Source organism: Halichoeres trimaculatus, unplaced genomic scaffold (genome assembly GCF_033239565.1).
Source record: "Halichoeres trimaculatus isolate MK-OKI-2021-1 unplaced genomic scaffold, fHalTri1.1 fHalTri1_scaffold_21, whole genome shotgun sequence".
In the NCBI taxonomy this organism is placed as follows: Eukaryota; Metazoa; Chordata; class Actinopteri; order Labriformes; family Labridae; genus Halichoeres; species Halichoeres trimaculatus.
The window spans coordinates 14,666,992-14,694,328 of NW_027437199.1; the positions used below are offsets into that span (position 1 = coordinate 14,666,992).

The 27,337-nt window shown below is 40.3% G+C and overlaps 3 protein-coding genes across 3 annotated transcripts; 2 read left to right on the top strand and 1 right to left on the bottom strand.

Moving 5' to 3' along the window:
* Positions 1-624: 624 nt before the first annotated feature.
* optn (optineurin) lies at positions 625-7,428 on the top strand. The gene is made up of 13 exons (XM_074698249.1): positions 625-748; positions 1,753-1,877; positions 2,123-2,322; positions 2,435-2,596; positions 3,212-3,396; positions 3,592-3,682; positions 3,960-4,075; positions 4,212-4,361; positions 4,508-4,592; positions 4,702-4,860; positions 4,962-5,104; positions 5,437-5,513; positions 6,312-7,428. Exons 2-13 carry the CDS (start codon positions 1,757-1,759, stop codon positions 6,422-6,424), a joined length of 1,602 nt encoding a protein of 533 aa, XP_074554350.1. The 5' UTR covers positions 625-748; positions 1,753-1,756; the 3' UTR covers positions 6,425-7,428.
* Positions 7,429-7,913: 485 nt separating this feature from the next.
* mcm10 (minichromosome maintenance 10 replication initiation factor) lies at positions 7,914-16,761 on the top strand. Its single transcript, XM_074698679.1, has 18 exons — positions 7,914-8,069; positions 8,521-8,572; positions 8,655-8,948; positions 9,064-9,237; positions 9,387-9,533; positions 9,633-9,837; positions 9,965-10,130; positions 10,724-10,891; positions 11,774-11,890; positions 11,994-12,193; positions 12,440-12,534; positions 12,677-12,790; positions 13,632-14,108; positions 14,227-14,357; positions 14,510-14,623; positions 15,038-15,183; positions 15,266-15,308; positions 16,515-16,761. The coding sequence occupies exons 2-18, from the start codon at positions 8,566-8,568 to the stop codon at positions 16,596-16,598; spliced, it is 2,682 nt and encodes an 893-aa protein (XP_074554780.1). The 5' UTR covers positions 7,914-8,069; positions 8,521-8,565; the 3' UTR covers positions 16,599-16,761.
* A 109-nt stretch (positions 16,762-16,870) lies between these two features.
* On the bottom strand, positions 16,871-25,041 carry ucmaa (upper zone of growth plate and cartilage matrix associated a). Its single transcript, XM_074698680.1, has 5 exons — positions 24,921-25,041; positions 23,238-23,297; positions 23,055-23,150; positions 20,105-20,203; positions 16,871-17,963 (listed from the first exon to the last, which is right to left on the bottom strand). Exons 1-5 carry the CDS (start codon positions 24,982-24,984, stop codon positions 17,875-17,877), a joined length of 408 nt encoding a protein of 135 aa, XP_074554781.1. The 5' UTR covers positions 24,985-25,041; the 3' UTR covers positions 16,871-17,874.
* Between the last annotated feature and the right edge of the window lie 2,296 nt (positions 25,042-27,337).

The window sequence follows — 27,337 nt, forward strand, 5'->3', positions numbered from 1 at the left end:
TCCAACAATCCTAGTCCTACTAAATAGGCAATGGATGGTGGTTACGTGACTAAAAATTCACCTTCTACCCAGTGCCTCAAATCCTAAAACCAAAGCCTGAAGACAGATGGACAGAAGAGCCAGAACATCCATTCATGTGGTTATTAAGCAGGCCTTGGGGGTCTTGAGGTTCCAACTCATCGCCTACCACCATCGTCAGAAAGAAACACTTTGAAAATTCAACACTTCTTAAGACTCAATTTTACTACACAATAATTGAAGTAAAAGCTAAGTAATTTCATTTAATTTAATTGTTATTATGTTAAACAGTAATATTTCTGTGTTGCTGTGTTTTCTATTATGGGAGCTGACCAGAGCAAATGAGACAAACCATGTCCCAAATAATTGCTGGACATTATCTCCAAGGAGTTGAGTGCCTGGTCACACTAACATTAGTATCATGGTTTTTTTTTTGTTTTTTTTTTTGGTTTTTTGGGGGGGGTTTTTGCTTCTTTTTTTCAAATCAAATCATCTTCAAAGCGAAAATCTTATAAAGATTATTTTAAGATTGGGTTAAAAAAAATGAGGCAAGCGGGACTTTATTATGAAAAGTCTTACCGGAAGTGTGACGTTTGGCTTTGTTACTTGACGTCGCAGGAAACCAGAAGCAGTGGGACAAGGTTGATCGACAGATTCTGGTTTACGCTTGAGTATTTATTTATTTTGGAGTGAATACCCAGTCTGTGTTTCGTTGAGGAGTCGACAGCAGGTGAGCTGAGACATTTACTCTCGTTAAAATCATATTGTGACGCAGTTTGTCTCGGATTAAACCTTGATCCGTGTTGTGTAAGTTAGTGGTAACTTTTCAGTGTTTACCATGAGTCGTACACTGGATAGGCCTACAAGGCAAAAGTGAAACTAAAATTTCAGATTTAACATGACGATCCTTGGCATTTTCATAAAGCTAACGCATATCTGTGGTGTTGATAGTTGGCTTTAAATTGATATCACATTCACGAAGTCGAGTATTACAAATTCGTATTTTGAAAACATTATTATCAACGCATGACACTCAAATGCTTGTAAAGTTTTAAGTGAAACTTTGTTAGACATTAAATGAAGTCAGTGAGGACTTGAATGTGTTTTCAATGCTACCCTCTCTTACCAATATGTAATTGAATTGTCATGTGACCGTGTGATAGGACAGCTCCTTCAGTGGCCTGCTGCTCTGCTGATGCATGCTGACGCCCTGAGTCAGAGGGTGATGTCAGCAGGGATTTTCTAAAAACACGTTTTACCCAAGCCTGAACTGAACCAAGTCACAGTTAATAAAGATTTCATACTCAATATTTTTGCTATTTGAGAACATCAAAACCTTACAAAAAACTAAATTAAGCTTCAAGTTTGCCAATTGTTTCTTCTGAGAATACAACTGCTAACATAGCAATTTAACTGCCCCTGCAAGGATAAGTTGACAATTAGAGCCAATATGGGCAGGAATGTTATATTAGCATCTCCATCAATTCCTGATAACAGTAACGCTAGCATTATTTCATATATGTTACATATTTTGATATGTTTATTCTTAGCTGAGACCTGTACTTTGATTATTTTAGATATTCAAAACAGACTTAGCATGTATCCACTATCTATTTACCTCAAAGTTACACACTGTTTTCATTCATAACTAAGTGATATGTAACACACAAGGCATGACAATTTAAAACCATAACTTTCTATCTTTCCCTGTTATTCCCTATCCTGGTCTTAAAGCATCATGGCGTCTGGAGGCTCCATGATGAATGGTGACATCTCTCGCTCACCCAGTCAGTTCGGCACCCTGGAGGAAACCCTGCAGCAGATTAACATCCTCATCCAGGAGAACAGGGACCTGAAAGGTAAGAGAAGATTTTTGGTTGGAAGGGTGTTTCAAACTATGACTTAAGCTTTTTATTCGTTGCCACTGCTCTAGCTCTAGTTCTTTTCATCAAGTCTGGCCATTCAGTCTCTGTACAGAGATCGGTGGTTGTCATGATCCTGGGAGAAGAGATTCAGTTTGAATTTTCATGAAAAGTGTCATGATGTAACTTTGCTTCTCAAGTCTGCACTCATTCAGTCCTCTCCCTTTGTCTCTGTCATTCAGAGGCCCTGCGTCAAACCAACCTGACGATGAAGGAGCGATTTGAAGGTCTGTCTGCATGGCGGGAAAAGCAGAAAGAGGAGCGGGATTTCCTTGAGGGTCGTCTGGAGGAGGCTCGGGGTCGAATGGAAGCACTAACTCTCCAAAACCAGGAGCTGAGCAAAAGGCTGGGGGAAGAGGGGTCAACAGGGGGAGGCTCAGTGGTAAGGGTTCATATTTATTATTTTATTTGTTATTTATCAGGTTAAAATGACTCTCTACACATTTAAAGCTTTCTTAAATAAAACTCTTATCTCCTTGTGATGTCATCTTTAGGCAGTGTCATCCAATCAGAGGGCGGAGCTGGATGCCCTTCGTGCCCAGGTCACTCGCCTGCAGGCAGAGAAGAATGACCTGGTGGCCATGAACTCTGAGCTGCAGCTGAAAGCCGAACAGAGCTCACAAGATGACTCCTTCATTGAGGTCATCACAGTCACAGTAAGAGAACACACACACACACAAATCTTGAGTTTGGCTGCACAGTTTTGCTAAACATTCTAGTTCTGCAGACTGAACGCACTCCAAGAGCACAGGCCTCCTCCAAGCATATTGTAACTGTCACGCACCACTTTCGTCCTACTTTAATGTTATACTCTCTTTCAGCAGACTGTTTGCTACAATGAGTTAGTTGCAGGTTTGTACCATAATTTGTTTCCTGACAGTGTTGAAAATTGTGATGACCCAGAACATATTTCATATTCTGAATCTTAGTATCCAGAATATTGCCAGGGTCTGGATCGTACTTTTACATCTGTCAGAAATTATGGTGATCTGGTCTTGTAGAAAAGGTCACCACATAGCAATCCGATCGTTTATGGTGTAGTTATATACACATATGGTGAAAATGGCCCTATATCACAATGATAAACAGTCCTTTAAAAAGTCCTGGATCCAGACAGTGATACAGATCACCTCCAAAATGTAATCACTTCTTCCTTATTCCATTTTGAACATTTCCTGAAAATTTCATCAAGATCCGTTTGTTACGTTACCATACGCCATTATTAACTGAGCATAAACTAACGGAAAGATTCGACTTTTTTATCTTCTCAGGATGGAGGTGTGGCTGGTATCAGTGAGGAGTGTGGATCAGAGCACAGCAGACGTCTGGACCTGAGCATGACTGCTTCCCGGTTGGATAACGAAGAGCAGACTGTCAGCCAGCTCCTCCAATCGCTGAGGAACGAGACGCAGCGAGCTGAGAGGCTGCAGACTGAGTTGCAGTTCTCTGCTGCAAGGTACAGATAACCACTTTACTGGAAGTGGTTTGGACTAATTCCACTGCTGACTTTTTTTTTAATCCTTTTGTGTTAATTTTGACTCAGACAGAAGTTTTGGTTGTAGCGGTTTTATATTCTCCAAAGTCCTTTAAAGGTTTCTGAAAATGTGCCAGTTCAATGGTTTTAACACTTTCGCAAACAAATGATCAACAGAGTTCAAGAGCTTATGGAGAAGAAGAGCAATGTAGAAGACTCGACACAAACCACTCAAGCAGAGGCCAAGGAGGATTCTGGGAAAGAGGAGGTATTTCTGAAAATATATTTCCTGTGTCAAGTAATAAACATTCATGATTTTCAGATGGTGTGTTCATCTGCAACACGTTAACACTTCATTCTTTAGGTTTTACTGTTTGTTCAGGCATTTAGTTGTCTAGTTGTGAGAAACTTCATTTTAAAGTCATGTCTGTGTGTATTTCCACTCATCTAGAGCTTTATACAAAGCGAGCATAGCTCAGAGCCTCACCAATGTTTGCGATGTTGAATTTCTGTAATGTTATGTTTGTGTCATGCAAATATTTCAGGCAGCGTCTGAGGTGGAGAATCTGAAGTCTCAGATGATGGCACTGTTCAAAGAGCTGCAGCAGGCACAGAGCAAGCTTGATGAAGCTGAAGGCATGAAGAAGAACCTGCAGGACAGGTTAGATCCACACGTTTACAGTAAACTTGTGCCCAGTAAACCTGTGGGGATTCCAAACACTTCAGGTTTGATCTTTAAAAAACCACCTCAAGGCTCAGTCTTGACCTGTGCATGTTCTGTTTTCTTCCTGACGAAGATGTCGGGAGGTGGAACAGGATGTGGCTACTTTGAAGGCCCAGCTGGTGGAGAAACAGGCCGTTCAGTCAGAGAACAACCGGCTGAAGCTGCAGCTGGACAGCATGCAGGCAGAGAACCAGATGGAGCAGAGGAAAGCTGGGGAGGAGAGGCAAGAGCAGGCACACATATAAAGACAACCATGAGATTCATTATTTAATACTGATCAGTACAAATATGTCTTCACAAACTTATTCACTGACTTAATCTGAAACAGCTGCCAAAATTAACTCAGGAAAACCCCTTCCCTTGTTTCAGGAACAACCTGGCCCAGCTGAAGGATGCTTACACCAAACTTTTCGAGGACTACAATGAACTCAAAGAGGAGAAGAAGAAAAGAGAGGTCAGCCAAAGAAGAACTGTGTAGTTTTAACCAAAATCAGCCCAACAGCTTTAATATACAGTGGATAAGAAATAAGAGGTTTGACCTTTGACCTCCTTGCTCCCTGCAGTCCCAGCTGGTGCAGAAGGAGGTGGCAGAGCAGCTTCAGGAGCAGCTCACTGCTGCAGAAGAAGCTCTCGCTGCTAAACAGACCCGCATTGATGAGATGAAGCAGGAGATCTTTCAGAAGGAGAAGGAGCTGGAGACCATCTCTGTGTTCCAGGCTCAGGTCAGAAAGAGAATAAAAATCTTGCCAAACAATCTATTTTCACAACAGAATGGCTCCCTTTGGTTTTAGAGCTGCCATCATGCTTTTCTTCTGACGTACAGGCAGAGGTCTACTCCTCAGACTTCTATGCAGAGCGAGCTGCAAGAGAGAAGCTCCATGAGGAGAGAGAGCGTCTGGCTGCTCAGCTGGAGTACGTGAAGAAGCAGAATGCCCATCTGCAGGAGGAGATGGAGTCGCTGGGCCGGTAAGGCTTTCACTGAAATCCAAGTCTGTTTTTTCAACCTTTAGTTTACGACAAAGCAACACCAAGACAAAAACAAAAACCCTTCTACTCTGTTTTACCTTTCTGAAATCACTGAAACTGAATCAGAAAAAACACTACAAAGAAGTCCAGGAAACTTTTTACATGCTTTCAGAACCAGTTTCAATTGCAAGTTCCCACACCAGCCTACAGCTGTGCATGCTCATCGATGACTGTGAAGTTAAAAATGTCTCCATAACAGCAGAATCACACTGCAGATCAATTCAATTCCAGATTGCTTCTCTTTTTCTGGAAGTTGTTGTGTTTCTCCTCAGGCGGTCGCTGAATGAGATGCAGATGAGACATGGGGGTGTAAATGCACACGGAGCTGGCGCAAGTCTGGTTGGAAGAGGTACCTCTGCTTTTTGTTTACTCTGGTCATCGATTTGCAGGCAAACTTTCTAACTGGGACAAATTCAGAGTGTAAGGGATTGTGTTTGTTATCTTACAAAATAAGATGAGAAGATTGATACAGGATCTTTTGAAAAAAGACCTCTCTGCTATGTATTTACCTGTGACTTTACAGAAATAAGGATCCATCAGATTAGGTCCTGGTTATTTTCTAAAATCCAATTTTTTAAGGCCTTGTGAACTCCTGCACAGTGAAAGACCCAAATTAAAAGGCTGACCAGTGTACTTTGGAACATTAGTTTTGTGTTTTGTGCTTTATGTAGCAGAGTCAAAAGGAGAGCAGGAAGAAGGTTATCAAAATGATTTCAAATTTCTGATTTATCTTGTTTAACAACAGAATCCGTCTTGATGGGGATGGTTATGTCATAACAACTTTTGCTAAAACAGAGGGATTTTTTGCTTTTCAAAAGCTACTGTCATTGAATGTTTTTCTGGTGACAGACGATTGGTATTCCAATTTAGTTTCTTGATAAGAGGTATAAGCACAAAGATTGCAATGGTCAAATCATTATTTGTACTGTGGGACTGGTAGGATGAAGAGTAAGGTGAAAAATATGGCTGTTTTTATTCACACATGCCCAAAAGTTCTGGAAGTTTCCCAGCATGTAATACTTGTGTGAAAAGACCATATGTTTACAGTGACTGGTACAACTTGATATGACTCGGTTTGACCTTATATTGTAGCTCAGCTGGAATATCCGTCTGACTTGAGGTTGTAATAAGTGTCTTTCATTTTCAGGTACTGACTGGCAGCATCAGGGGAACATTCCAGAACATGCCTGCCCAAAGTGCAATGAAATCCTGCCAGACCTGGACTCCCTGCAGATTCACATCATGGACTGCATCAACTAGAAATTCATTACGACAAGCATCCATGTCAGAAGCAGCTAAATTTGCACCATAATCTGAGTCTTCCTCTGCTTGTACCTGTACCTCTGCTCAGATACTTGAGATGACACTCCATAGTTATATGATAAACTTGGCAAAGATCCTCTAAAGTTAGAAAATCTTAAATTCACTTAGAATATAATCATACAATCTGCCAGCTTTCTTCAGGATTTGTAGACAGGAGGTAGAAGTCTGCACAGCTTGTGCTCTTCAGTTTGGTAAACTCTAAAAATGAACATTTGAAAAAGAATGGCTACTATCAAAGAGTGCATCTTTCTGCAGGTTTTAGCTAATGTTATCAGGCACTTTGTTATTTAGCTGTATGTAACAAGCTGAATTGGAAGTCCTTCCAATGCAAACCAAGTCAGGGATATCAAAACAGAAACTGCACCAAAACTTTTCTAAGATTTCTCTTTTGTGCTGTCTTCCTGTCATGTACACTCTGCCTGAGTCCAGTCCAGTTTGATTTGTTTACCCAGTATTTAGTTATTTGTTTGCTGAAGGCTTTTTTTTAATCGAAGTTTACTTGTCCAATTGAATGAATGTCTCTAGGTTTTTTTTTTTTTTTTTGCTAGGCAGGGATGTGTAGGCACATGGTTGGATTTTTTTTTCTTCAGAAGAAAAGAAGCATGAACCATATAGGCACTTTATTACAAACATAAACATTATATTTTAACTCTGCAGACAGTACCTGGTCATTATGGTAAATTATATTTAACTAGTGTCACAGTCTATCACTCTAAGCAACTGCCTTTGTGTATGGGGTGATTCAAGACCCTGCTGATTCTGTGGTCTGTAGATTATAAAGCATTCTGGTAAAATGTAGGTCTGTGGAAAATAATGAAAATAATAAAAAAAAAAAATCTGATATTTATTTAGTAAGTGTGGTACATGGGCACAGTGAAACCTGGAAACAGATTTGTCTTTGTGAGTACTTCTCAGGAATTAAATTGAATTGTAAATAAACACCACCACATCCCAAAGGAGCTCATGTTTGAGACGGTTTGAGCTTTGTGACATGGAGCGTGATCCTGCTGGACGTATCCATCATAAGGTAGGTACACTGTGGTCACGAAAAGATGGATATGGTCGGCAATAAATACTCAAGTAGACTTTTACATTTAAACCATACTCAATTTGGACCAAAGTGTACACCACACCACAGTCCCTGGTCCTCACTTTTTCCACCCTTTCTAGCGCCTGACTGCTCCTCGGGCAACAACCTGTTTTATACAGTCTATGGTAACAACATTTTAAAAGAAATACTCTTGTCAGTCACAACAAATATCATGGTGTTTTATTTCTTATGTCTTACGTGTATTTTACTTTGAGTAATCCCAAACTGCATTCCAACTGACCAGCTACAGACAGAGAAGTCTTTTTTTTATTCTGGCAGCTAGTTGGACACCTATAAGAAATTTGACAACACAGCGGGGTCCTTCGTTTAGCGCCAGTTTAGATTTCGCTCCCTGCTCTGGGAGCTTATTGTGAGGACAACGCGAAAGATTATATGTGTCATTTCATAAAAAAAAAAACAGGTCCCGTCATTCATTTATCGCTAAAAGCATTTCTTCTTTGGCGTTTTTCCAAGCGAAGAGCACAGGCCGAGGTAAGCCAACGGTTTGTATCTTTGAGTAAATGAATAATTACATGGAGGTTCACAAACAACTACAACCCCAGTGTTTGTAATCGATGTTTTTTTTTTATATCCATATTAAAAACAAGCGGTTTTCACGAATGTCGTAATGTTCAATAATAGCTTTGGATTCGGGTTGTTACAGGAAACATTACACTCAGAGTTACTTACATTCAGTTAATTAGTTGTTGCATAGGATGACATATCCTGCGAGTAAGCTAACCCTGAAGTATGAGAACTAACCTGCAAATCTAAGTCCAAGCCTATGGTCTAAGCCTTAAACAATTCAGGGACGAAGCTAATTGTTTTTTGTTTGAACGCTTATTCCCGAGGTTATAAAAGAACTGTGCTTGCCTGATCTTCCCTAAGACCTGTCAAATAATCCCCCTCAATGAATCTAACTTATGCACTTTACTTTTTGAAGCTCACCAGCTGATCTGAAATCAGAATCTCAGATAACTTCTCCAAAATGGACAGTAAGTATTGCATTAAAATAAATTAAGAACATGGTTTATTAATAGTTTTACGGATGAGTTATTATGTCGCTCCTCCCCCCAGGTGAGGATGATCTGGACGTTTTGACAGCACTCTTGGAAGAAAGTGAGGGTGTCAGAGAGGAAAAGGACAGCAAGGAGCAGGAAGATGACTTGGATGGCTTGTTTGATGAAGACAACAGTGAGGAAGAAGAGTACAAAGATGGACTAGAGGGAGAGGAGCAAGATGTAGGGTCAGGTGACTCAGTGTCTGAGCTCTTCGGAGACGTGGGTGACATTGAAAATGAAGACACGAATGGAAAGAAAAGCAAAGGGGGGACCAATGAGAGCCTGGACAGGTCCAAGGAAGACTTACAAGGTTTGTTTGTTTTGATGCTTTCACCTTTTAGTTGTGTCTTATTTCTGTCACTCAGGGCTGGAGTCAGGTTTTATGTGTTGACTTGTGGGGTTTTCATTTTCCTTTTTTTGTTAAGATGAGCTGAGGCGAATGCAGGAGCAGATGCAGCGGTTGCAGCAGCAGCTGGAAGCATGCCAGGATGTTTCCTCTTCTACTGAAGCCAAGAGTACCAAACCAACAACCCCCAAACCAACAACCTCCAAGCTGTCCAAACCTCTGAGTGGCCCGCAAAAGTCAAAGACACAAGCAGGTATGTGTGGTTTATGCGTAATAAGAAAAATATGTGACTTGATTTCATGTTTTGGGCAAGAATAGAAAGAAGATTCACAACAATAACTTCCACAGCAATAAAAAGGTACCACAGCAGTATTTTTGACTGTTTTCCTTGTCTTACTCAAGCTGCAGTAAAAGCTACCTCTACTCCGGTCAGAGGAGAAAGTTTAAAACTTCAGGAGTCTTCTGACTTTCTGGATCAGCTGAACAACGCTGACTCCTTCAAACGTAAACCCAGGGTGGCTCACACTCCAAAACTCAGCACATCACCAGGTAAACTTCATATCAACACAGTTCAAGAACATAAGTTGTGCTGTAGGAAAAGGTCATATACAATAAATGAGTGCATGTTCTTCATCGTTTCTTCATCAGAGGATCGAGGGCCACTCGTGGAGATAAAGATTGGCAGCTCCTTCCAGCCACTAGAGAGCACCAGCAAAGCAAATCCTCTGCGTTCCCCTCCAGCCTCCCAGAGCAAAGCTTTCTCTGCTGCTCCAGCAGGACAGAATAAACCATCCGCTCCTCTGCCTCTTCCTAAAGATGTGGGTGTGGAGAAATACTCCAGACTTCGGCTCAGGTAAATACACTGAAAAGTGAGGAAAATTAAACTGAAACTAAAAAGTCTTCTACACAGAAGGGAAGAACAGAAATATCTTTGTCTATCAAGTGTTTCAGTTTGTATGTCTGCTCTTTTTCTGTTTTAGAAAACCGCGTGTTTCGTCTTGCGAGATGGATCGCAAGATGGCTGACCGCCGCCTCATCCGTCTGTCAGAGGTGCCAGAGCGTCTGACCAGAGAGAAGCTGGAGGACAGTGACTGGGTGACTTTTGCTGTGCTGGTTAACAAAGTCACACCTCAAAGCAGCAGCAGTGTAGGTCTATGTTCAAATCACTAACACGAGGTTGTAATCCTTGTTTTGTATCTTTATTTTCATCCAACAAAAGCCTGTTTTTCTCAGAACTTAGAGCTAAATTTGAAATCATGTTTGAGTACAAAAAGACATGTTAGTGTGCCAGGTTAAAGATGAAATTTACAGCAAAAAACCTCTCTCAGAAACAGCATCTTAAAATGTTGAATGAATTAAAACTGAAAGATAATATAGTCTTGAGGAAAATTGGCATACTGAAACAAAAAAAATAAACAAAAAGGCAGGAAAACTCTTTGTTCAGTCAACTTGTTCTAACTTTTTAAAATATTTCCAAAAAAAGAAAAACTGAAGAAACTACTGAGACTGTGAATTTATCAACTGGAATAACTCGAAATAAATAATGACAGATAGATATGAGACAAATTGCAAAGCTGGAGCTTTCTTTTCAGTACATTATCAACGTTTGCTTAGCCTTCATTCTTTTTAGTTCAGCAGAAGGCCTCCCTGACTGTCGGCTTGAATTATTGAGATGTCATCCATGGCATGTTTGAGATGCAGCACACAGCCTCGTCTCTGACTAACTTGTTCCTCTGCAGGGCAAAACCTTCAGCATCTGGAAACTGAACGACCTCCATAATCTGGAAGTGTTCGTGTCTCTGCTCCTGTTTGGTGAAGTTCACAAAGAGCTGTGGAAGACAGAGCCTGGCATGGTCATCGGTCTCCTCAACCCCAACCAAATGAAGCAGAAGGAAGGATATGATGGGGTGAGCAAACAGTCATTAATCATAAGAATGTGTACATCAAGCTCTAAATTCAGGGTCACAGAGATCAGTGCTGGGTTAAAAGGGGTCAGAAGAACATGACGTGTCAGTCTGAACACACTGACCATAAAAGTGGTAATTGCTAACCCAGTATTTTTTTTTTTTTTTGGGTCACACCGAACTGGCTGTTTGACTGGTGTTTTTGGATCTGAAGGTATTTGTCAATTAAAGCAGAAAGCAGCTTAGTGGTGTCTGATGGTGAAAATAACCAGTTTGGTTGCTGGAGTTAGCATGGCACGGCAGAGTGAGGCTTTAAGACAGGAATGTGGTGAGGAAAGCCTACTCTGTGCCCTCTTGCACCACACACACACACGTGGCACACCACCCGTAGAGTGCAGTTGTAGCTTAGAGTCTCTAATCCCAAAGTACTGATTTAAGAGTTTTCTTTGCAGAGCTCATAGCAGATGAACTGTAACATACTGAGCAGCTGTGAAACATCTGCATATGAATCCACTGTTTTTTAGATTTCCACCTTTATTTTTATTAAATTATGCCTGACTTGCATGTAAAAATAAAAAAAAAATCTGCCAATGGGGTAAGAGAAAAATATTTGTTCTTGTTTTAAGATGTTATTTTTTTTTAAGACACTTGACAGCAAATGTTTCTTACCCCAGTGGCAGATTTCCTTTTTACTTTACAAGCAGGTAGTAAACTTTGTCTTTTAATTCCTTAATACAAGACATTTTCTGGACTTCGGATCTGCTTTTATGACCAATGTCCAACAAATTTTCAAAACAAACTTTCTCACATGCTCAAACCTCTTCTTTTTATTTAATGTTGAGTGTCTTTTGATTGGCATTGATTGTTGGTGTTAACTGTTTGCAGGTGAGCCTCACTGTTGATCACCCACAGAAGGTATTGCTAATGGGTGAAGCACAGGATTATGGGACGTGTAAAGCTGCAAAGAAGAATGGAGACCCCTGCTCTCAGATCGTCAACCTGGTAGGTTCATCTTCTTCTACTTCAACTTACCCATTATAATCTTGATATCAGTCATGTAAGATTATGTCTCACGGCTGTCTGGTTTTTGGTTGATGGTTCACAGTACGAGTGCCAGTACTGCCAGTATCACGTCAAAGCTCAGTATAAGAAGATGAGCTCGAAGAGAGCAGACCTTCAGTCGTCTTTTTCTGGAAAAGCTCCCAACAAGGTGAAGGGTAAAGGAGGTGGTGGTCTGAGAGAGCGGCTCTGTCAAGACGGCTTCTACTACGGTGGAGTTTCCTCGGCTGCATGCGCCGCATCGATGTGAGTGGAATGAAACAGTATTTAATTAATGCTCCGATAGTCTGAGGCCTTCTCCCACTTAAAATAGATACAACAGTTCATACACCGGTCACAACCCTATACAATTTGGACACCTAGCAATTATATTTATCCTTTAACACTGCATTTTGAAATCAATTTAAGCTAATTGCAACATACAGAGCCAAAACCTGTGTGTGGGAGAGGGCAGAGGCAGAGCAGTTTCAGTAACAGGTCTGTGTGTTACAGAACGGCGTCCAAACCGAACAAACCAGCCCAGAAGACTCTGGACAAGCTGTTTGTGAAAGGCTCGGCTCAGCATGTCAACCAGGCCAAGAGGCTGGGTAAGGACTGATCTGATACAGGGGCATGTTTGGCGTTTACGTTTTTTTGTTTCTGCGTCCTCAGAAAGAAAAGTAAATCACCCTCACCGTTACTAAGGATTCCTCTCTTTTGATTGGCTGGTGTTTTCTGTTTTTTTTTTAGCTGTGCAGTCAGGGGAAGTTTCTGGATGTTCTAGTGAGTTTAAGACCCTGATGTCAGTGCCAACACCTGGAGCTCTGCAGCTGAAGAAACACCTGACACAGGCCAGCCAATCAGGTAGTTTAAATTTACATCAATGTGTCTCTTCGTCTGTTGGCTCATTTCTCATAATAGCACTGTAAGGCGCTTTTATCAGGAATCTGAATTTAATGCTTTAACCTTTATTTAACCAGGTTGGTCCCATTGAGATTACAAAACCTCTTATCAAGGGAGACCTGGCCAAGACAGGCAGCAGCAAAAACACAACGTTTTAGACAGGAAGCACAAAAAGAGACAAAGCACAGTCAATAAAACACAAGATAATGGATAAATCATATTCCGGGAAACAACCATTCAAACAGCCGAGCTAAAAACACTGACATCTTATAGAACCAGCCTCCATGACTTTCATTTTAGATTTGAAAACGCCAGACATCAGCTTCTTGAGCTTTAGGTCGTTCTGCAACTTGTTCCAAGATGAGGGTGCAGAGTACCCAAACACCCTTTTCCCATTTTCAGTCCGAGCGTTTGGGACAGAGAGCATAACGAGGTCCCAAGAGCGCAGAGAGTACTACCTGATACTTTTCTGCACGATAAAAACACACAAACAGTTGGGCAGCAGACCAAGAACTGCCTTTTAGATAAAAGTGTGTCAGTGCGTGAGCCAAAGCAGACCAACTCCTCACAATGATGAGTCAAAGGTTTACAGTTCGTTTTGAACCTCAAGGAGGCAGGTGGGCAGTATCCACCATATGGAGACACTGTGCAGAAGCATGAATGTACAAAAGGTCTCCATAATCAAGAACAGGTAAAAGGTTGCAATAATAAGATGCTTTTTTATATTAAAAAAACTGTTTCTGAAATTAAAACCCAGTTTTTACAGTGATGTACAGTTTTGTAACCTGTTGTCCATCCTCAGCTCCTAAAGATGCGTCAGGAGCTCCGATTCAGTCCATCTCTGCCTCAGATCTGCTGAAGCAGCAGAAACAGAGGCAGCGGGAGCTTCAAGGGATACGCCAGCGCAGGGCAGAAGAAATCCAGAAGAGAGTGCTGCAGAACTCCACTGGGCCTAGACCCGGGTCATTATCATCCTCACCTGGTCTGATGTCTCCCAAAGCGGCTTCTGAGGCCACCCACAGCCCCACGGCTCCCCACACCCCCACCCTGGGCCGAGGCTTCTCTAAAGGGGAAGACATCCTCTTTTTTGAGAACAGTCCGCCATCAGCCCAACCACCCAGTGCTCTGAGCCTATCAGCTGCCAAGCTGGCAGCTCTGAAGAAGCTGAGAGCAAAAGGGGCCGCGTTAGAGAAAGAAGACCCCAATGCTGTGAAAAGAAAGAGGAGAAGTGACGATGAGATCAGCGCCAGAGTGGAGAGGAATCTCAACACATCCCAGGGTACTTTCACACCTAGTCTACACGTTAAGATACAATCCTTGAGTACACTTTCATCCTCAGCTTTTCTGAGTCGCTGAAGTCCATTTGTAAAAAGACCCAACTCTAATCTACTTTGCAGATGAATCAACAAATAAGGATGAGGAAGAACCAGCCCTGAAGAAGAAGCGAGCAGACCTCCAGTATGTGCAGTCAGAAGAGTTTCAAAAGATCCTCAACGCCAAATCTCGCCATGGGGCCGTACTGCAGGCGGTATGACAAGAGCGGCCACTTTTAGCCATTCATGTATATGTTTCACACACCGGTAGAAGAAATTGCAATCCTTTCCGTTTCCTTGCTACATTTCGAACTTTGATTGGTGTGTGAAGTAAAGATGATGATAAACAGTTGGTCTTTTCTCTCAGGCCGAGTACCAGCTGCAGGAGCGCTACTTTGATGCTCTGGTGAAGAAGGAGCAGATGGAAGAAAAGATGAAGGGCATCAGAGAGATGAAGTGCCGAGCTGTTACGTGTAAAAAGGTTCATACTATATGTTTTTTTTGTTTTGTTTGATTTGGTGTTTTTAGGGATGATGCTTTGGCTTATAATGCCTCTATTGAGAAAATGGACAGTGGCGAAAAAATGAAAATCGGAAGACGTAGCAAAGATGACGTTGGTCAGATTTGAAGCTCTGCGTGCAAAATGAGTAATTTAACCACTAAACTTGAGCTCAGTAAGTTTTACCTTGCATGTTTATCGTATTTGATGTGACCAAGGATAAGGACCACATTAAAAAAAAAGAAATTGATTTCTTAAATGAAATTTTAAATTCCTGTCCATAGTTTTTCTTTTTCTTAACAGGATGACAACATTTGAATATTCAGGCTTTACTTTCAATTGTTTCTCACTTCAAAACAGAAAAATAATTTGCTTTTACCTCTTCTCTTCTTTCAGTGCAGCTACACATACTTCAAACCAGCAGACCGATGCAAGGAGCAGAACCATGATCTGCACTGGCACGACGCAGTGAAGCGTTTCTTCAAATGTCCCTGTGGACAGAGAGCCATCGCTCTGGACAGACTGCCCCATAAACACTGCAGGTACGCTAATTATGTCCTTCAGGCTTTTTCAACTCTTCTGTAGTTACTTCACTTATGAATATATATTTTTTTATCATTCCAGTAACTGTGGCCTGTTCAAATGGGAGCGTGATGGGATGCTGAAGGTAAATTTTTTGAAATATTTTAACTAGGGCTGGGACTTTAACGCGTTAGTTAGATCAATTAACTACACCGCACATTAACACGTTATAAAAATCAACTCAAGATTAACTCATTGGCTGCCAGACATTTTCAGAGCATCTTGAATGATCTTTTAAGACCCAAATAATCTTGTTTTCTCTGACCATGTAAACACCAAAGTTACTTAAGAAGAGTGAACTCTCTTCTTTTATGTCTCTCTTCCTGTTTTTGGTCCAAAAAATAGAAATATCAAACTTTTTTGATCGTGTTCATCTCGGGCGCTCCATCCTTTGATCCTCTCGATGATCTCCGTCGTCTTTTCTCTCGATGGCGCCCCTCTTTCTCTCTGAACTACCGTGACACATCTTCGTGTCAGCGTGAGCTGCCTGAACTTTCCTGACTTGCAGCGTCTCTCTGTGTCTCTGTCATCTCACATTTCTCCTAATATCCATGCTGAGCTCTCATCCAAAGAGAGCATCACCCACAGTAGTTTACGAGCAGGATTTTGATTGACAGGCTCCACCAGACCCCGCCTCCCTCCGCTGAAAAATATAATTTACTTCTATAGACCCAGTAAACAGTAATCCAATGTCAATGGCAGGGAACACGGACATTTTAATTAATATTGACCAGTTGGAAAAAAAAAGGATTTACAAATCTTCTCTTTTTCATGAATTCATTTGATTAGTCATGCACTATAATTTTGTAATGCGCTACAGTTCAAATTCTTTATGTGGGGACCTTAAGCAGATATAAGATTAAAATGTGATTAATTAGATCAATTAATTACAAATCCTGTAAATAATTTGATTATTTTTTAAGCTCCTGACAGCACTATTTACCACATAATGGCTGATGAATGTACTTGAAAGTAGTGTCCACAAAAAAACATCTTCTAACCACAATAAACAGGATTTTGTGGTTTAAACTTGTGTATGAGAATATTCAATGATTTAGTCTTCTACAAAAATCTGTTTAGCTTGAAAAGTGTTGCTTCTGATGTTGAACATTGATGTGATTAAAATGCGATTAATTACGATTAATTAATTAAAAATGGCATAATTAATTCGATTACTTTTTTTAATCAAGTCCCACCACTAATTTTAACTTTACCCTAATTTTTAAAAAAGAAACAAGAATTGAAGTCAGAAAGAAAAATAACATTTATTGCTTTGTATTTTTCATTACAGGAGAAAAGTGGACCCAAGATTGGTGGAGAGCTTCTCCTGCCTCGAGGAGAAGAGCATGGGAAGTTCCTCAACAGCATGAAGTGACGACACTGGCTTGTTGCAAAGGGGACAATGTTTTCTTGTTTACTTGTATTAACATGATATGTCTTTTTCACATCATGTTAGTGATTTTACAATTGTATGAATTATGTTTTTAAGGTCTGATATTTTAAATACCTGGAACTGCTTGAAAGAAGTGTATTAAAGTAATGAGATGCAAGATTTCATCTCAGAAGTCAATTTCTGTTTAGGTTTTAGAACATTTGCTATTAACTGCTGATCAGGTTTGGTAAATTATGAAATTACTCAAGTCCCCTTTTATTGTATTAGTAAGGGCCTACTAAATGACAGCCTTAAGAATCTCTCCAGATCTTTCACATGTCCAACAGACAGATATTTGATTTATGGACTGAACCAGTCTTTTGCATCAGGACAGAAAAGTCCTCAAAACACCCTCCATGTGTTTCCAGGATGACTTGGAAGCCAGGTGGCTCTCACTCAAGTCTTTGAGGCAGTCCAGGAATTGAAGAGTAGACGTCTGAATTAAATCCACAGTGTAGATGAAATAACTGGAATCAGAAACTATGTCATAAGTGCCATGCCACATCACTTGGTGGTTTAATTTATGCTCATCTTGTCGCTGCTGTTTCCCTTTTCTTTCCACCTCCTCTGCTTCTTCAGTGCCCAGTTTGAGCCTTATATTTCCACTCAGGAATGTGGGATTCATTTCAGCCTGATGACTTCTGCAGCTCACCTCATCTTCCCTTTTATTCCACACCGCCTCCCTCTCCTTTAAATACCACAAATACCAGACAGCGCTCGGCTGAGTAAAAACACATCAGTGGACAGGGAGTGAGGGAACTCATCTTTATTTTTCATTTTGACTGAAAAAAATTAAATTTCTCTAATAACACAAATAAAAACGAGGCACTATCTCCCTCCAAAGAAAAACAAGTCAGCTTGTCAACATGATGGGTTGATTTTATTGCTTGAAATAACTCTGACCAACATAAATGACATTATATATCTTGTGTGTGTATAAAAAGTAAATAAAAAACATGCAAAAAATACAATATAGTATTAAGTAGAAAATGTTGGCTTATAAAATATATAACTGACCTCTTGATACAATTTACATAGAAACACATATTGCACTATTTAGTTTTTACATAAAAAGGAGACTTCTATCTTAAAGATGAAATTAAAGACACAACTCTCGAGGTGTCAGGAATCAAAGGTAGCTACAATGGGAAGCTCAAGGCAGGATTAGCACTGCTCCACTAACAAGGACAACTCCTTGGCCCTTAGTGCTGCGATCAGCTCAGTGGAACCAATAGTAGCGAGGGTACATGCCGTCATAGTGAAACTCTCTGAACTGTTCACTCTTCTCCCTCGTTCTCTCATCTTGCTCTGTGGATGAAGACACATGTTAAACCACATTTTTCATATTATGAAAGGACAACGTCAGTAACGGCATGGGTCCACCTGGTGGCACCCCAAAATCCTAAACCATGACTGGCTGTTACAGCAGGCTCTGTTAAAATCAAGCCAGTAGTTGTTGTTTTTTTTGCATTTAAATGTAAAATCTTTTCTTTTGCTGTGCCTGAGGTGGTGGAAAAGTATTACACACATCTTTTACATAAGGCAGAGGCAGCATAGATGTGAAGGAGGGACCATAGGTTAAACAGAGTTATAAAACAGCTCTGTCACCTTTGATTTTAAGCTTTGACTGTAAAACAACCAGGAGGTTCACACCCGAGGATCCAAGGCTCAGACTGGCTCATATGGTGTCAACAAATCAGATATGTAATTTGTAGTCCTATGAGTGCATTAAAAGTTATGAATACATAAAATCTATTCTTATACTTTCAGGGAACCAATGACAAGTGGCTAAAATAGAGGTTTTGAAATGTCTATTAAAATCTGAAGAATTAAAAATGTTTGTACACGCCCTTTGACATCATCATTTCTACTTTTGCCATACTGTGGTGACACTCATGGCAAGAATAATCCTCCAACTATGTTTCTGGTGAATTGTTTTGGTGTTCCAACCCATAAGTTTACTGTTTTGGTTCACTCTTGACAGCCACATGCAGCAGGCAGCTGTTTGTGGTAGTAAAGCTGAGATAAATGTATTGTTGGTAATGCGCAGCACCACACTGCAGAAAAAAAAAACAGTGAGTGGCTCACAAAAATAGAGAGCTTAAAATTAAACTTATTTAAGGCAGAATGATGGGCTAACATTTATAGGCAGCCTAATGAAACTTTCATGAAAGGCAGAGGATAAAGATGGCGTGTAAGCTATTGCTAATATGTTGACAGCATGTCATAAAATGTCATGATGTGTTATTCAGTTATAAAGTTTCTATAAAACAACTGTTACAACAACATTTGTGACCCTTCTTAAAGCCTGCGCTGTCCACGCCAGCACTTGTTGGTTACTTATTGGTATGTAGCTAGGTGTGTTAGCTAAAGCTACCTTAACGCAAATAAATCCAGAGTTCTGCAGACTACATTTATTAGTGGTCAGCTAAGATAAAGCTTGCACAGCAAGTCTTAGTTATTTAGTGTTGCTGTTAATCTTTGAGACATTGGGGATTTGTCTTAGTGGTAGTGCTAACAGTTAAACTTTCAAAAACTAGCTTCAGGTATCAATAGAAAACATAACTAAAGTGGTTTCAAAAGTCACAATTTCTTTGGGTTGACCTAATTTTTGAGCCACAGTGTTGCAACATGTCTTTCTATCCAGAAAGCTAAATACAAAACAAACAAAAAAAAAACCTTAACCAAAGCTAGCTAATTTAAGCTAGCAACATCATCCGGGCATTATTCATATTTAACACAATTTAAAGTCATAGAAACTGGAAAAAATACATAGATAACCACAGGTAATGTCAAGAAGAACAAACAAAACAAACAAACAAAAAAAAAAAAACGTTGAGACATGTTTATTCTCAACCCACTGACCTGAACCATCCAAACATCTTGTCTTGTCTGTCAAATTCAGTCACATCTTAAAGGTTTGCGAGTCTTAGTTTAGAAACCAACACTCTAACTTTATCACACAGTGCAGACAACCACAGGAAAGATTGTCATCTTGGGGTGGACCACAAATGGACACTTTGATTTGGTGTGGAGTCTCAGGCCCTGCGCTGTGGTCCAACAGCTCGTGGGTGTCACGAGGTCCATTCAAGATCCAGGCTAGTACTCCATCTCACCCTTATATGTTCTTTCTAGTGAGCCCTCTTGAAGTATAGTCAAGTATATCTAAGGTTTTTCTCAAGGATCAATTAAGGTTAGCTCTCACAACATGGTGCTGAGTTTTTAAATAAGCTTGTGCTCCCTGATGCTGAGTCTTTGTGGTACATCTTTATGTTTAAGCCAGTACAAAGTGTCTGAATCTTGGGCATTTGTATTTATAGACTTTTGTGGAAGGATTAAAAGTAGGGTTTAATGGAAGGTTGTTTTTGTTGTTATGTTCCCGATTTTCTCCGGACTCCAAGAGACAGCATTTAATTTAGGGACAGAAAGCAGCCGCATTCAGGTCTTACCATCACGCTCCTCTTCAACATAGTTCTCAAATTCATCTCTTTGCTCCTCGTTGTACTCTCTTCTTCGCTCATCTGCAGCGAGTCTGACCCTCTGCTCAGCTGAGGAAAGAAAAAGGAAATACGAACTAAGAAGAAGGCCAAATTTTTATCTGTGTAAACACACTCATATGTTGCTGATCAGTAATGCAGGTGCAGCTGCTGGTGTCACTTCTAAAAGCAACACAATGTTCTGTTTGATTTGGACCTGTGCCAGGAACAGAGATGGGGGATCACTCTGTCTTGTGATTGATATTTCTAGCAAACATTTACTGTCCCAGAGGATAAATCCTCACTGCATTTTCCAATAGCAAGATGATAAGGTCAGATAAACTTCTGTGATGATGTTATATGGTGGCCTGCAAGGGCAAACACTGTGCAAAAAAAAAGTGGGCACATGACCTTGCCAGCTACAGGGGTGTTTCTAGAGGGTTGGAACTGCTCCAGTTTGAATGTGATTGGCTACCCTAGGTGCCCCCCAAGGTGTCGATAATTAGATGAGCTATCCAGATCAACATCCTTTGTTGGTTCTAAGCTTTGTACATTTTTATTTGCACTGCAAAAATTAATGTCTTTTAATGATTGCCTTTCATGTTTTTGGGCCTTTATTTTTTGTTTTGTTTTGTTTTTGTGCCCCTTTAGAGGGGCTGTATCTGTGTTTTAGGTCCAGCTACATCCTTCTCAGCAAAGATCCACAACAAGGGATATATTTTTTTGCTTATTACCAGAAAATAAAATTACAAATGCAGGACAGAAATAGCAAGGATACCAGACATCCTGCTTTTGTCCAGAGGGGGCACCAAAGTAAACCCAAAAGTCAATGTTCCCCACACAGGCTTCAAAATCTGCAGTCATTGTGAGTTTGTTTGAACTATATATATCTACATATAGACACACAGTACAGCAGACTTTTTCTAAACAGCAAAGCCCAGTTTCAAATGAGTGACTGAACACACATATTAAGTATGATTTAGCATCATTGCAGCTCGCCCAGGGTGTGAAAAACAAGGAAATGTGGTTACCCATGTTGCATTTTATAATGTATTAATGTAAACACTTACACCTTATGTACCCTTACAGTAAGGGCTTTACTGTACAAAAACAAACAGTCCACCTCTGCAGGTACAGGGCAGCCTCTGTATACATAATACATGACCACATCACCCTAATTTTTCTTTGAGTCACTGAGGTTTCTTTGTTGAAGCATAAAAGTTTAGAGGGATTAGAGAGCGAGGCTTACAACACAATATTCACAGTGGACATACAGACTTGTATCTAGTTTGCAAATATATGACCTAATAACAAATGATCGGAGCCTGACTGAAGCATGGAGTGAGTTCACATAATGAAAGTATTAGGCTGTTGCAGCCTGGTGCTGCCTGGTGAAAGGCCAGCTGGCAAAAATGAAAGAGCTGACTGATGTGGGCTAATACCAACAGGTTACTAACAGGATCCTGTTCTCAGACTTGTTCTTTGTTTAGATACAGGTTCATTCCAAAACTCCTAATAAGGGTAAAATATTTTTTCAACATAGTTTGGTGAGATTTAATAAGACACAACCAGGAAAAAACATTCTTTAATGCCAATTTTTCTTCTCACTGGTACTTAAAACTTTGTATGAGACAGATGTATAGTGCAGTGGTTTTGGAATACTGGGGTTTAAGGCTCGAGGTTTTGCAACATGAATTAAATAACCTAAACATTTTAGGAGTCTTGAAAACATAAACAAACTATTGCAAGTTAAAATAGGTTCTCATACATAAGATTCAATCTTGGTGCAATGATCTACAGGCATGGAGCCAGGATGTTTATATCAGCATTTGCATCACCCTTTAGGCAAAATTGAGTCCTTCCACACTCATGTCTTTCTTCTTGGTTTTAGAGAACAACTTAATCAAAGCCACTCTTTTTTTGTTGTTGCAATATTTGTTTTTGTTTTTTTCAGGAAAAAAAAAAAAACTGAAGGCTGGAGTGCAGATGGCCCATGGTCCAGGTCACGCTCCATGAGTTTAGCCTTCGCGCGGGTGGCCTGGGCTTGAATCCAACCTGTGGCCTTTTTCCTGCATGTCATTCCCCACTCTCACCATGTTTCCTGCTCTATCCACTGTCCTTTCCCATCTCATAAAAGACATAAAAATGCCAAAAAAATATATCTTTGGAAAAAAATACCTGAAGGCCAAATCTGGTGCCTGGAAGTAAATGAGCTACTGCATACTTCTCTTTGTTGGCAGCAACATCCGAGCAATTTATACCCTTTTATCTAATCTCTTATCTTTAGTTAAAGTGGATCATTTTGACTGAATAACAGGAAAATTGGACTTTTAATACAGCTACTCTCATAAGTGTGTTTGTTGCTTTGAGGTGTGTTACCCACAGATTGTACCGATGTTGGCAGTTGAAGAATGGGCTTATTGTACCAGGAAACTGAACTTGCTCCATACTACCCTGTGACTCCTTCTGCAGCCTCCAGCTTCTGTGAGTGTGTGTCTGTGTGTGTTAAGTTTAAGAGCTGCCACTGTATAGCACCTGCTTGAGTTTCCATTACTCTCTTTCTCTGTTTCTCTTGACATCTTGAAATCAAAACCACAAACCACAGCATCTTCAGTCTAACTACAACCAACAAATCAACACTCCCACACACACTCTCATACAAGTGTCTTACAGGAGGGCAAACATGCAAGATTTCAGACCCATGTGGCCACATAAACCACTCAAGCTGCCCTGGGGAGAGTCGACCACATATCCAAACTGCAAACCATGGACCCAAACCTCCTCCTTTAAACCACAGACCAACAAACCCTCTTATAATCCTGCTGACTAAATGATGGATGTCCTGAAAGAAACCCAAAAGTACTTCTTTTTGATCCTGCTGCTGATATCAGATCAACAGATGGGTAAACTCATACCAACTTACCTTGGTACTCAGCATAGTACTGGGGTGAGCGGCGACTGCGGCGTTTGAAGAAGTTGGAAGCCTCTGAGCCTTGCATGAACAACTGCTGTGATGCCCCTTAAAGACAGAGGTTAAGATGTGAAGCCTGGTGGCCACGAGAAGCAGCACTGGGCAAAATACTAGAGGTGTTTCAACAGGTATTACCTTTATGATCACCAGCTTTTGACTTGTCCTTGACTGCTGCGTTTTCCACCAAGCTGGAAACTACAATGTCAGGTAAAGGAAAAATTATGTCTGCCTTTCCTTACACTTAAGCAAGAGTATCGGGTGATATTCATCTATATTACAAGGATTTGTATGCTCAATCAAGTTGTGCATAGTCAGGTTTTTGAAATTGTAACTGAATCTAAAAATTTTGGATTTTTTGCATGTAGAATGAAAACTATAAAGAATCAATACAAAAATAGTTTTCTTTAAGTGTAAAGCGTAAAATAAAATGAATAAAAAGGTGACCAATCAAAATCAAGAGGAGGCGGGACTTACAAACTGAACAACAACAACAGTAGAGGAGGAAGGACTAACCTAGCTATCTTTTTGATACACATTAAATTAATTAAATTAAATTTCTTTTCTTTTCTTTCTTTCTTTCTTTCTTACATTTTCTTTGAAAGTAGCTTTGAGTGAAAAAAAAACATGAGAGGCACATGGGGCAGCATCAACAAAAGAAACCAAGTAGAATGTGAGTGTAGTGAAAAAACATTTGCACTGCAAAAACTGGAAACTAGCAGGTGTTGATGTCTTACTTATTGAGGAAAAAATGTCCTATTAGATCTAGTATCAGCCACATTTATCTGACATGTCTTATTTTGAGATATTAAAAGACGGATTACTTTTAAGAGCAAATAAATGTTTCAGTGTGATACGATTTTATTTGGGTAGTTTCTTGTATTAAGATTTTTTTAAATTTTATTTTTTAATTCTTTATATGCAAATCAGGCTCATTTTTTGTTTTTAATATCTTGAAAGAAGACATTTTTCTTGTTTCATCAGCTGAATGTGGCTTGTACTAAGCCTTATAAGACCATTTTCACTGAAATATATGACACTAACACATGTTTGAATTTTTGCAGCATGTAACCTAGCAAACAGAAAGCACTGGTGAGATATCAGTGGACACGGGCCCTAAAAGAGATGTTCCCTGGTCTACAGTTAGTGAACAAAAAAGGCTTTACCCTTCATATATAGAAAACTTGCTGGCTTGAAAAAGAATAAAAAGAAGTGCACACATTTAGAATTTAGAATTGCAGGAAATTACTGGTTACAGTGTATGCATTTCCAGTAGCTATACAGTCACAACTACTGACACTCCAATTCCAGCAGCCAATCCTTGTGACCTCTGACCTCTTTACCCCTTGATTTTCCCTGACAAAGATCTAGGAAAGAAGCCTTAGCATTACAAGGTGCAAAGAGACCCATGGATCATCATCTCTTTCTTTTAAATCATCAATGAAATGCAAAGATTTATGCAGCTGAACTCATGGACTTGAGACATTCTGGCTGGAGCACTGCTGGACATCTCCAGGTGAAATTACAGGTTTGGTTTGCTGTGTTAAATTGTAGTAAGTGTTTTCTCGGTCGGTGTTGCATAAACAGAAAGTCTTCCAAAACTCATCACCGAAATATGTCTCAAAATTGTTGTTTTGATTCTCACTGGTTTGTACAAAGAATGCGCAAGTAAATAGCTAACAATTACAACAAAATGAGATTATAAAATGAAACTAACAGGTTCAAACTGTGAAACCACAAAATGTCAAAGGTCAGTTTGAGGCTGAGTAGAAAGAAGACAATCAAATGAACCCACAAAACTCAGATATGGATGGTACTCACAGGTGAGGATGAGGATGGCAGTGAGGGAGCACAGCACAAAGACTCGGGTCCAAGACATCTTCATAGAGATCTGTAAGATCTTAATTTAACTTAATGGCTCACTCAAATCAAACTGAAGTGAACTGAGAGGAGAGAAGAGAGGAATATGAAGGGGGAAGGTGGCGGAGGCAGGGACAGCAGGAGAAAGTGGGAGGAGGGATAGAAAAGAGGTTCAGGAATGGGAGGGAAACTGCTGGAATTTCAATTGGCCAAGTGAGACGATGATGATGAAGAAGAAGAAGAAGAAGAAAACAAGGAGGAATTAGAGGGGTAATGTGGAGGAGAAGAGGAATGTCGGGTGGAAATCAGGATTCATATTGAAACAAAAAAAAAGATATAGCATTATTTACCAATGGCCAGATAACCCCCTTACCTAGGCGCTACCCAAGTAGCTGCCTGTTGCAGCAGCTTTCTCGTCTTTGTCCGTTTCTTGTAATTTTTTCGTCTCTTTTTCGTCATCTTTGTATTTGGAGTGGATCATTACTTTGTATGGTTCATTGTCGGTCACGGACACCAAACTTTTTGTGGCTTCGGCGATATTTTTTACTACTTTTCTCCTGTGTTTGTCTGGAGATCCTACATGTAACCATGGCTGCATTGTTTACATGCGAAATTAGCTGTTAGCAGCCTGTAGCATGTCAATGCTAACTAGTGTAGGGCTTGATGATTTCCCTCGAGCTGAGGAGGAGGCGGTGAGGACGACGTGCTGGTTCTCGGATGTGAGCTGGGAGGTGACGACGTGGACCTGTTCTTCCATCCATCGTTGTTGGGAACGTGGGATCTCGCTCCGGGGGATGGATGAGCTAGCTGTGCTAACCCAGTGGCATCGTGCTGTTCACAGACGTGGCTGACGGAGCAGACATCGGACGCCGCGACACATCGGATGAGCTTCGCCTGCTGTGAGCAGACAGGATCCAGGAGACAGAGACTGAACAGACTGCTGGGGAGGCTCAGTCCTGGACCCTGTGGAGGTGGAGACTGGCTGGGCTGGAGAGTGGTGGACGAGTGGTGGACGGGATGTCGTCATCTAATTTCTTATGGACATTTTTGCACTTTCTATACTCTTTCTTACTTTCGTTTTCTTAAATGCTGCGGTGACTCCTGAATTTCCCCTCGGGGATAAATAAAGTATTTTCTATTCTATTCTATTCTATTACCACTACTGATTTCCTTTGATAGCACAAGTGTTGGACGGATGTGGTGACATTCTGTGTGTTTATCTGACTGTTTATGTCAAAAGTAATCATAGATCGAAAAAACACCACTGAGGTAAAACCCAAAGACTTGACATGACATTTACCTTTCACAGATTGTTGAGATATTGTGAATATTTGATAATATCATCAATGAATATCTATTTAAACCACAAAAAAAGTTACTTCAAGACGTCTTTGTTAACAACAAAGACCCAACATCAAGACAAGATAAGGTGTCCTGTGCTATCTCCACCTACTATGAGCTAAAAGAGAGAAGGCCAAGACATTAAATATATCAGTGAGTATTTATGGGAGCTTTTCCAAACGGATCTGCTTAACTTGTATTTTACAAAGTCAGGGATGTCAAGAGGATATGAATAAGGACATGCCACAACCAGCCAATCAGCTTTCAGGGATTCATCCTGGGGATTGATGGCTGTTTGTGTAAGTGTAGGTGTAGGTGAAGCTTATACAAACTCTCCATGCTTACACTGGCTTAGACAAAGAATAAAGGCCTGTCTGCTTCTCAAAGATGGCTCTCTGAGGTTTGAAGCTGGATTCAACCCTCAATGCACTAACATGATACGGCATACCTTTACCTGTAAATTATAGACTCAGATGGAAATTATTGAAGTGCTGTTAATGACAGAATTTCAGGTGTGCAGCATGAAAACTGTATTAATGTTACCTTTTATGACATGCTCCTTTGTGTATTGTTACCTTTCTTCATGCATTTCCCCTTGCAGGCAGGGTATGTGCAGGTGTTAACATCTTAATGCTGTCAAAGACCCTTTCATTATCATTCCAGGTATGGATGATCACTATTTAGCAAACAAACCTTACTGCACTAACATGTGCTGCATGAGTTGCTGTGATATTTTCCCCTTGCAGCATGTGATGCAGAGAAATCTGAAATCTGTTTCAGTTTCCCTGATAGGAAACTGGGCAGAGTCTGGAGTCCCTGTGTTCAGAAAATGGACAACAGATCTGAAGTCTGGGAAGCATTTGGCAGAAATTATCCTGCAGTTAGATCTCTGTGTGAGGAACAATTCGATTCGTGTGGAGTATGTTTATGCAAAGGCAAAAGTGTGCTTGTATTTTTGTCAGTGTGTTTTTAAAGGTGTATTTAAGTCCTCTGAGCTGTTTTCTCCATAAAATAATTTCATATTTTTGTCCTCTTTT

Excerpts from the sequence above, each read along its gene's own strand:
- mcm10 (XM_074698679.1), top strand. Across the intron at positions 12,535-12,676 it reads CAACCAGGCCAAGAGGCTGG|CTGTGCAGTCAGGGGAAGTT; the intron begins GTAAGGACTGAT and ends TTTTTTTTTTAG. Across the intron at positions 15,309-16,514 it reads AGCGTGATGGGATGCTGAAG|GAGAAAAGTGGACCCAAGAT; the intron begins GTAAATTTTTTG and ends TTTTCATTACAG.
- ucmaa (XM_074698680.1), bottom strand. The coding sequence starts at position 24,984 with ATGAAGATGTCTTGGACCCGAGTCTTTGTGCTGTGCTCCCTCACTGCC. Across the intron at positions 23,151-23,237 it reads AAAAGCTGGTGATCATAAAG|GGGCATCACAGCAGTTGTTC; the intron begins GTAATACCTGTT and ends TCTGTCTTTAAG. Across the intron at positions 17,964-20,104 it reads TGTTGAAGAGGAGCGTGATG|AGCAAGATGAGAGAACGAGG; the intron begins GTAAGACCTGAA and ends CTTCATCCACAG.
- optn (XM_074698249.1), top strand. The coding sequence starts at position 1,757 with ATGGCGTCTGGAGGCTCCATGATGAATGGTGACATCTCTCGCTCACCC. Across the intron at positions 2,323-2,434 it reads CAACAGGGGGAGGCTCAGTG|GCAGTGTCATCCAATCAGAG; the intron begins GTAAGGGTTCAT and ends TGTCATCTTTAG. Across the intron at positions 3,397-3,591 it reads TTGCAGTTCTCTGCTGCAAG|AGTTCAAGAGCTTATGGAGA; the intron begins GTACAGATAACC and ends AATGATCAACAG.